Raw genomic sequence first — 10,206 nt, 5'->3', positions numbered from 1 at the left:
AGCTGCTGGTGGCAGATTGTCTGCTTTAAAGGTTATTGGCATTTTTAGCGTACGACTGCTGCAGGCTAGGGTACACATCTGAGAGAGGGTCAAAGGCACACACAAGCACGCACACACACACACACACACACACACGCACACACGCACATACGTACGCGCACATACACACGCGCACACACACATAAATAATTAAGATTTGACAAAATAATTTTCCATCATGGATCATATCATCAATAACATGGACAACAACTGCAGTCATTTTAAAGTGCTAGCCTAGCAGGGATATCTTGTGTCTCACATTTATGTTTTGAAACTTCTGCACTGACAGCGTTGACCTGGAGGATGGGAGCGAGGTCGAGAGTAGAGATTGGTCATCCGACCCCACCTCTCCACTCGCCGCAGACGAGCCCAAGTCCTCCAGATTCCCAGAATTCCCTCTGTCACTCCTCAGCTCCCAGCAGAAGTGTGAAGTGTATCCAGATCTCCACAAGATTATACAGGTGCTTATACAATCATTTGGATAATAAATGAATCAGTTGGAGTCATTTGAAGGAAAAAAAGTAAACATTCTCTGATTCTAGTTTCTTATATTTGATTTTCTGAAACTGAATATAACAAAACAAACATTTTGTAGGATGTCATCTTGGGCTTTGGGAAACACTGATTTGCCTTTTTCAACATTCTCTGACATTTCATAGATCAAACATCTAATTGATTAATCAATAAAATAAACAACAAATTAATCGACCATGAAAATGGTCATTAGTTCCAGCCCATATCCCATATTATCCAGGACTCCTGATGAACCAGATGTGAATGTCAGGCCTGTGTTCCTCTCATGTCTGTGTTGCTATGTCTCTCTCCCCCTCGTCCCTGACTCTCCCTTTGTCTCATTCTCATTTCTCATTTCTCATTACTGTCTCGTTACTGGGCGGGTCACTGGTACATGCCCCCCTTCTGAGCAGGGTTGAGACTAAGGTCTCTCTGCTTAAGGAGGTTGTTTTTACCACTGTTGACTCTGAGGCTTCCAACAATGTTAATGTTCTACATATAAAAGCATAGAACTAAAGTGAAGAAGAATCGACTGGTTGATAATTAAATGCAAATGCTGATATTTGCTCCCCTCTGTAATAACAGGATAAATTCATGGAGATCGGTGCTCAATACTTCAAGACGGTGCCTTCCAACCCACACTATTTCTTCTACTGCCCGCCATCGTCCAAGAAAGAGGTGTGTGTGCAAATACAGTTTGCTTTTATTTCTTTCTGCAGGTGGTTGTTAACCTGTCTTTGGCTGTTGTTGTTGCTGCCTTGGCCTTTGGCTGCTATTGAACTCTGTGTGTGTGTGTCTCTGTGTGTCTGTGTCTGTGTCTATTTCACAGGAGGATGTTGAGTGTGAGGAGGAGAGGAGGCCCAGTGAGGAGATGGAGGTGTCCGAGGCAGAGCTGGCTACGGAGGACGGTGAGTAATGGTCAACCCACCCCGACCTTCCTCAACTCCACCTTGCCTTCTGTCCACTGAATATTTCTGTATACTTCTACAGAGTGCAGTATTGTCTGTGCCCATGTTGAAAAGGGAAAATGCCTTTGTCACTGCTGAAACTGCCTCAGCAGCAGCAGAGTCTATTGAGGAGACACAGCACTCAAAATATCCTCCATAGAAATGCATGGGGCTAGTTTATAACGGCAATATGGCAGTTGTCTACACCTATCCCGCCACCTTCCGCAGCAAAAAAGCCAACACATTGTAACAATCATGTGCTGTGTTGTGAATACATCGTGCCAATCGTGTGTTGTGATCTCATGACTGGAGTAAGGTTGTTGTCATGAAGCCTTGCGCGCACGCATTTCTACCCAAAATAGATTCCCGATAAGTGCCCAAAAAGCGGTTCAATATGGCCGCCGAGTGGAGGGACTTGCCTAAAAGGACCTTGGCAGTAGACTTTTCCCTGCATGTTTCCAGATTTAGACCTGACATTCAACTGCGCAGACCAAGAATGTGTCCATGTTTCATTTACATGCGTTTACAAGTCCCAGTCTTGAATCTTGAACATCCAGATATAACCACATGCTTGACCATGAATATACTTTGTGTTGAAAGTAAAAAGCTGGCATGGTTGTCGTGACAAAATGGAAAGCTAGATACAGCCACAGCGTGGGTCAGCTCATTTGTTTCCTCCCGCCCCCCAGAGACCATGTCCGGCTGTCGCATCGTGACGGAGAGCGACACGGATCTGGAGGTGGAGTACCGGGAGCAGGCCGTGCGTCGGATGGACGCCCTGGGCAGCAGTGGCGGCGAGGAGGAGGGTCCAGGCGGTGGTTATGGCGCTGGGGGCAGAGGTGGAGGAGGCGAGGGCGAGGACGAGTCTCTGTCGGACTCGAACACCATGAACCAGGACGAGGACTCCTTCAGCATCCTGGACGGAGACTCGCTGCTGGAGGCCGAGGGGCCACAGCCCGAGATGCCCCCGCTGTTCGTCCACCTCACCTGCTCCGTCAACATCAAGAGCAGCCACGGCTCCATGCCCATCCAGACACTGCCCACCTGCCTGGGTGAGACGCACACATGCACATCTGTACACACACACACACACACACACACACACACACACACAGACGCATCTACACACACATGGTGGTGGTCTAGTGGGGATCTGGGCCTCCAGATGAAGCACCAGAGGATTGTGGGTTCAATCTCTGGGGATGCCGCCATTGTGCCACTTAACCCTGGGACCTTAACCCTGAGACTATCCATGTAATCAGTTCACTTAACCCTGAGACTATCCATGTAATCAGTTCACTTAACCCTGAAACTATCGCTGTAATCTGTAACCCTGAGACTATCCCTGTAATCAGTTCACTTTAAGTTGCTTTGCATAAGAGTGCCAGCTAAATGACAGAATGCATTAATAAATAAAATATACACACACAGCTACAAACATAAACACTTTGATTTGAACTTTTCTAATCATTTAATTTCATACCACTTTTGTTAGTTGAAATGAGCTCTAGAAATAAATGAAATGATTAAATCGGCTACTCTTGCGCACTTTTGACATTTGCTAATTAACCCATTTTGATACAGCACTCCTCATTAACAAACACTGCCTCACCTTCGGGGCTAACATCTTATTGCTTCCCTTCTTCAGAGTCTTTTACGTTTTGACAGCGTGAACTCTCTTAAGTGATTAGCGATTATGTGAGTGTGCCCTGCCAAGAGTCTCTTTTGTCGCAGGTTTTGCAGTGCCACAGTTGCCGTGGAGATGTTTTTTTGTCTCATTTGCCCTTTCCGGCTCTTAAATTATTTACAGGAGAGGTCATTTCTTGCCTGGAGAACAAAGAGTCCCTTCAGTCAGTTGACCTGGGCGACCTTTCGGTTACACTGGACATTTTTGTCCTGACGTTGCCCCTGGAGATAGAGGTCATCCCTTCAGACTTCCATCATAACAGGTGAAGTCCAAAATCAATAGAGCAGAATTATCCACTCTTAACACGCATGACCTGGCTGAGGGGGGTTTGGCCAGCACAAACTCACTGCATGAATGAGCGTATTTACAGAATCTTTTATTTTTTCTTTCTTTCCTTCTTTCTCTATCTCTCTTTCACTGTCTGTCTGTCTGGCTCTTTTTGAATCTTTTTTTCCATGACTTCTTTTTTTCTTTTTTTTCTCTATCCCTCCATCTCCTCTTTACCTCTCTCTGCCCTCCATCTCTCCTCTCCTCTCTACCTCTCTCTGTCCTCCATCTCTCCTCTCCTCTCTACCTCTCTCCCTCCATCTCTCCTCTCTACCTCTCTCTCTACCTCTCTCCCTCCATCTCTCCTCTCTACCTCTTTCCATCCCTCCATCTATCCTCTACCTCTCTCTCTCTCTCCCTCTCTCTATCCCTCCATCTCTCCTCTACCTCTCTCTATCCCTCCATCTCTCCTCTCTCTCTACCTCTCTCTGCCCTCCTTCCTGCCTTCCTGTCCTCTCCGCTGTCTGTGTGCAGGTACACGTCGGAGTCCAGCGTGTCTTTGAACCGCTCTCCTGGCCAACCGTCGTCCTACCGCTCCGACGAGGAGCTCATGGGGGTGCTGGACCTGCGGGGCGTCGGCATGGACGGGTAGGTTGCCGAGGGGAACCAGCGCAGGGGATTTGTGGTAGGAGGAAGAAGAGGAGAAGAAAGATATGTGCGTATGAGCAAGAATGAGGAAGAGCACTTGAGGCTATATGGCTTCAGGCTGGAGAGTTCTACTGGGGAAATCTGAAGTGTTGGGGAAAAGGCTGAGCTGATATGAAATATGAATGCTTTGGGAAGGTAGGAGTGCTGGGCGATCAAGAGACTTGAGTGGAGAGGGCTTTAGGACCCTTCTTGCGCAGGGTGTCAGGTGTGTGAGAGAGACAGAGGGTGACGCATGCCAAGATTTAACACATTATACAGTACTCTGATTGGTCAGGCTTTGGTGAATGGCAGACAGAGGCTTTGATCTTCCAAGGCTGCGGGCTCAGACAGTGCTGGTTTTTTGATGGTGCCTTATAAATAGGTAAAGCTGAATTTAAATAGTCTCATTTCCATGTTTTCCAGGGTCTCGGGTGATCCCCTGTCCAAACTGCCTGTTCCTCATAAAATGGCAGTGTTGGCCACCATGGATGAGGTGAGCGTGTATGCTGTCCTCATGGAATGAGGTTGGGATCGCTAAATCTTATGGCTAAATAAAAGTCAACACCTGGCTCTGATCCATATGCCTTATCTTCTCCATGGTCCATAAATCATAACAGGTTGATCTGTAGATGTAGCATGTAGATGAGCTCATTATTTTTCTCTGTCCACTTCAATATCTCTCTTCTTCTTGCTTACATTTTCTCTCTCTCTCTCTCTCTCTCTCTCTCTCTCTCTCTCCCTTTCTCTCCCTCTCCCTCTCTTCTCTCACTCTCTCTCTCTCTTTCTCTGTCTCTCTCTCTCTCTCTCTCTCCCTCTCTCCTGGTCTCTGCAGATCCGCTGGCTGCTGCAGGATGAGATCGTCTCAGCTCTACGGCACTCTCGCATCATCAACACGTCCACCCTGCAGAAGGTGGCCAATCACGTGTGCCGCTCCTGCGGACGTCCACGATGCCACTACGAGGTGGTGCCCCTGCAGTTTGTGTTTGGGCCCGAGCAGTCGCTGGAGAAGTTCAAAGAGGTCTGCATGCCTCCGGCTCATGCCCCTCTGCAGCACACCATATTAAAACAAACTATTCTTGAATTTCCCCAACTCAATGAAGATAAACATGCACTGACTATTTTTGTCTTTACCCATGTGTGGACTGTGTCTGTGTCTGTGTCTGTGTCTGTGTCTGTGTCTGTGTCTGTGTCTGTCTGTGCACAGGAGTTCAGGCGCCTGTCCTTCACTGGTTATGTTCTGAACGGGGAGCAGGAGAACTTCCACTACATGTCCCTGAGTCGGCTTCACCCTCAAAGGCTGCAAGCGGTCAAGCGCCTCTCAGAGAGCACCGCCTTCTCCAGGGAGCAGACCAATCACTGCCCTGAACCAGAGGAACCTGCCAGCACCCAGGCCAGTAGCTACTCCCCACGCAAAGCTCCTGAGGTCAAAGCTGAAGCAGAAAGCAGGGAGGTGGAAGCTGAGGTAGGCCACTTCATGAGCGACTGCAAAAAGAGATACATTTCATAGTGTTACCAGTCCAATACATATCGGAACGTCACCGCATTTCCGCCCTTTTACGTGTACGTGTCACTTAATATTCATTTCTATACAAACCAAGATGACGGATTCCTAAAGAAACGCAAACACCCACCCCATAAGTGTATCTAGATTAGCTATGTACCAAAAATGACATTTTACCGTGTCGAAGAGTTGTAAACAGTGTTGTAGGGCTGCGTGTACAAATCCATTTGGAGCTCCAGTGGAATTTTGATTTTGCGACGAATTCTTGGTCTAACCATAAATGTGCCGAGTGAGTGGGTGGAAATAGAGCACCCACCAGCCCAGCACCAAACTCCGAGCAAACAAAATTAAGCATGCTCCCATTAAGAACCAAACCAGATTTTGTTCAAATCTACACACCTATGGCTACTGAAAAATGTAAGGTTCATTTATCAAATGTTATTTTGAAGTATTAAAACACATCTTTGTTTTAGAATTTTTTAATGAAAGGGGCGCTTTTGAAATTGGTGCTTTTACGATACATTTTGAGCTGTAAGCTGCTTTGGAGCTCTGAATGGAGGTGTTCTGCATTCAGTCTTTTTTTCCTCTTTTCATCCCTGTTTGTAGCTCCTTCAGACGCACAGCGAGGAGAGGAAGGAGGAGGAGGACCGCCAAGCAGGAGCGGCAGGAGCAGCAGGAGGGGAGGCGGCAAGCGAGCCTCTCCCTGCGCCCGAGACGGCCAGCGAAGCGGGCCGGGCGAAGGCTCTGGGGCGTCCAGACTCTGAGGAGGTCCGCTCCCAGAGCTCGGCCACCAGCAGCACGGCGCAGCTCCAGGCCAGCAGCAGCACTGACCGCTCCTCGGAGCACACGTCGCCCCCCAAAACCCCCTCCGCCGTCAGCCTTGCGGAGTCTGTGCAGTCCACCACTCACAGTGAGTACGCCACTGGGCCACTGGGCCAGGGGGAGGCTAGGCTGACTGAAAAGGGTTATTGGTTTAAAGAAGCTGCATCGCCTTATTTACCCAATTTTGTTGAAAGCAATTTCCTAGATGTGCCAATAGTGTTATAGCTGGGCCTGTCTATCTGAAACATATGAATTAATCATTTACTACTTGGTATGGAGATTCTCCACTGATGAGTGATTAAATGAGATGGATTTCTTCCTTCCCAGTGGGTAGGTAATGTAAAGTTGTTTAGGTGAAGACAGGCAAGAAGCACTGAATGCTAACAACATTGGCTGCTCTTGATGAGACTTATTTGTAGCAATATACTGTAGATGTCCCAGGAAAGGAACTACATCAAATTCATTACAACTTCATCAGAAATTTGAATTGAATTGAATTGAGTTGTGCTTCTTTGGCATAGTTGATAGTGGGAGGACAACACTAAACTTGTAGACTTGTAGGTTTGGTGCCTGGTCTGTGAGTGCTGCAGACTATAAACAACCACATGGCTCCAGAAATAAAGCAGCTGTCATCCACCACCTCTGTTTCTTCCTGAAGTGTTTTCACTATCAGGACTCAAAGTCCTCCCCAGAAAAAAGTCCCTAAGGACGTAGAGTTCCTGAAAGCGCGGTCCCTAGTCTACGATAAAAGCACATTTCCAGCAGAACCGTGCCGTATTATTTACGGGCTGTGCCTGTTACCGTGACGCCTGGCGATGAGCGTGTGGCAGAGGGCCAGCGAGTTAGCGGTGCTCCCTACAGGACGCGGTGCCCCAAGCAAACTGCCGGTGCTTTGGTAAAGGGCACGGTGCCCTTTTTAAACGCGGCAAGTCGTGCCGGAGACAGTTAGTGCTCCATCCAGCCGGTGACTTGCTGAAAACACCTGCCTCCAGAGACCCCAGCAAGAGGTGGTGGCGGTGGCAACTGTTGCCGTGGCGCCATCAGCAACAGCGGCACTGCAGCTATGAGGGAGCCAGCCGACTCTCCTGGGTGCTCCGTATGGATTACCTGCTGGCAGGAGGCAAAATGGGAACAGATGTTGACATGTGGGGAGAGTGTGAGCTTTCAGGTTCACCGCACACCCCTCTTCTCCCAGCTCTTCCTGCTCTGCTTGCTTCTCTCTCATTCTCTCTCTGTTACTTTCCCTCCTTCTCTCTGTCTCTGACTCTCTCTCCCTCCTTCCCTCACTCTGTGTGTGTCTCTCTCTCTCTCTCTCTCTCTCTTCTTTCACTGTTGCATTCTCTCCTTCTCTGTCTGTCTCTCTCCATAACTTTCTTTGTGTCACCCTCCCTCTCTGTCTGTTTATGTCTCTCTCCTTCCCTTTTTATCTATCACTCTCTCTCTCTTTGCACTCTCTCTCTCTCTCTCTTTCTTCTTACCTTTCGCTCCTTCCATATCCCAGTTCAATTCAATAAGCTTTATTGGCATGACTGAAGATACAGTATTGCCAAAGCATTCATACAATAGAAGTAATTAGATTAGAGTAGATTCAACTTTATTGTCATTGTGCAGAGTACAAGTACAGAGACAACAAAATGCAGTTTGTGTCTAACCAGAAGTGCAGAAAAGTGCAATGTGATATAAAAAGTAGTTGGTGCATAGACAGGACAAAAGATATAGTGTGCAGTGTAGACGGTAGTAATACTGGTAGTAATAAGAAGAATTAGGAAAGAATGAGAAATATGTGTCTCTCTCCCTCCTTCTTTCCCTCCCTCTCTTTCTCCCTCTCTGTCCTTCTCCTCTTGTGGTAGCAGCACACTGCCCTGATGGGCTCTGACATACACCAGAAGCAGCTCACGCTAAACTCCACTTTTTAGCACCGGTGGCGTTGTGACTCGCGTTCTGCGTAGGGGGACTAGTTTCTCTCCGAAAAAGACAGATCTAGTGGGACTGTGTGCTCTTTTTAAGTGCTGGCACCAGTGAACAGTGTATATCTAAAGTGAAATCCTGTGTCTTCCTAACGTCAGCGTCTGTCTGCGCCATCTCTCCACAGGCAGTGGGAAGCTTCGGCCCAGTCGCGTGCAGAGTGTGGTGTCCAGTCAAGGCAGCCTGGACTCAGACATGTTGGGTAGGAAAGCGCCTCTACTTAGCCAGCTCAAACAGACTACAGTAATGCCTCCACTTAGCCAGCTCAAACAGACTACAGTAACTCCTCCACTTAGCCAGCTCAAACAGACTACAGTAACGCATCCATTTAGCCAGATGTAGATTCCACAACGCGTCACAGACCACTGTCAGATGGTTATCACTCACTGACCTTTCTGTACTTTTGGAATCCATTCGTTATTGTTAACTTATGGAATGAACCACAACCCATAGTGCTCTCATATTTTTTGAACTAGGCCCCATTTTTACAGATTTTAGGATGTGCATAACTTTTTTTTTTTTTCAAAATCAGTCCGTTAGTTCAGCCCTTATTGTGTCACATTTTCATAGGAGTGAGTCTTAAGTCTCCTGCTTTGACTGGCATGCAAACTGATCGTCCACAGACTGTTGATTTTGTGTTGCTTATAAAGGTGCCTGGTTAAGAAAGTGGTTCACCGGTTTTCCTGCCAGTCATACCATGCCAATTAAAGAGACCATTTGCAAAAAAAAAAAAAAAAAACTTTGAGAGACTGTGGCAATTTTAGTTTCCCAGTTATAGAAATTGTTGAAAGTATGCAGTGTCACTTTGTCTGCACAAAGTATTTTGTCTCTAAGCCCCATTACTAACTCCATGACGAGGCAAAATTCGTACACCACATACGTCTTGCTTAACTGACTGCACTGGAGAAGAAAGTGAAAAAAAAGTTAAAAGCAAATTAAATTTTGTATCTCTGAATGATTCCCCCACCACCCCTCGAAAACCCCGCTGTTTCCAAGCCAGCGGCCCCTTCATCCTCTCTCCTCATTCAAACATCAACGCAAGGCTGCATTTAAATGTCTCCAATCCACCTTCATTAGTGTGGTAATGGCTGAAGGTAATGCCTTTGGTGCTCCACAGGCTATGACGGGGGGAGCAGCGACTCGGAGTGCGAGAGTCCCACCCTGGACGAGCAGGAGACCCAGAGTCCACTCATGCCGGACTTCTGGCTCCTCCTCAAGATCCACCAAGACCGGGTGGAAGTCTTCTCCCACTCAAGGTACAGTAGCCAACAATCACATCCACATCTTGATTTACTTTTGAACACTTGGAGCTAGTTTCACATGCATGGATTAAGCCTAGTATAGACTACAAAGAAAACTTTGATGGCGATCTCCATTGAAAGAAAGCTTTTAGTCTAGGATTAGGCTGAATTCATGTACGGGATACTAGCTGTTCGATAGATCTTGACAGAGTTTTGTTTCGGCATTCGCAATTATTCTTTTTGAGAGTGTAAACGAGTGGTCAGCGATTCTAGTTTAATACACTTTCAGATCCAGTGAATTGCTCCTCAGGATCCTGCAGCTCTGCTGTGTGTGTGTGCTGTGCACGCCAAAAAGTCCTGGTGTTGTAAATGGGATACACACAAAGGGAGTTTGACTGAGCTATACAGTATTCTAGCCAATCAATACATTGCTTCAGGCGCATGGAAGGGACTAATGTAATTTGATTGGCTGTCGAATTCAATTAACAAGCTTCTGCCAAAAAGAGTAAATCTTCAATTGTGTTTTTAAATTTGCTT

The 10,206-nt window shown here is 47.1% G+C and overlaps 1 protein-coding gene across 7 annotated transcripts in view; it reads left to right on the top strand.

The window, feature by feature from the left end:
- Positions 1-10,206, top strand: part of szt2 (SZT2 subunit of KICSTOR complex) — a 127,468-nt gene that overhangs the window by 29,913 nt on the left and 87,349 nt on the right. For 6 of the 7 annotated variants that reach the window (XM_042057768.1, XM_042057763.1, XM_042057766.1 and 3 more), the window contains 12 exons: positions 329-500; positions 1,138-1,230; positions 1,382-1,460; positions 2,189-2,551; positions 3,310-3,448; positions 3,988-4,101; positions 4,564-4,633; positions 4,973-5,158; positions 5,345-5,602; positions 6,248-6,551; positions 8,556-8,630; positions 9,546-9,684. In XM_042057768.1, the coding sequence (XP_041913702.1) occupies positions 329-500; positions 1,138-1,230; positions 1,382-1,460; positions 2,189-2,551; positions 3,310-3,448; positions 3,988-4,101; positions 4,564-4,633; positions 4,973-5,158; positions 5,345-5,602; positions 6,248-6,551; positions 8,556-8,630; positions 9,546-9,684 (1,992 nt within the window). The remainder of the gene's footprint in view (positions 1-328; positions 501-1,137; positions 1,231-1,381; positions 1,461-2,188; positions 2,552-3,309; positions 3,449-3,987; positions 4,102-4,563; positions 4,634-4,972; positions 5,159-5,344; positions 5,603-6,247; positions 6,552-8,555; positions 8,631-9,545; positions 9,685-10,206) is intronic. The other variant, XM_042057765.1, reaches the window with a different exon arrangement.

This window comes from Alosa sapidissima, chromosome 12 (genome assembly GCF_018492685.1).
Source record: "Alosa sapidissima isolate fAloSap1 chromosome 12, fAloSap1.pri, whole genome shotgun sequence".
NCBI lineage: Eukaryota > Metazoa > Chordata > Actinopteri > Clupeiformes > Clupeidae > Alosa > Alosa sapidissima.
Note: the sequence above shows the minus strand (reverse complement) of the source record. Positions and strands in the feature narration are given on the sequence as shown.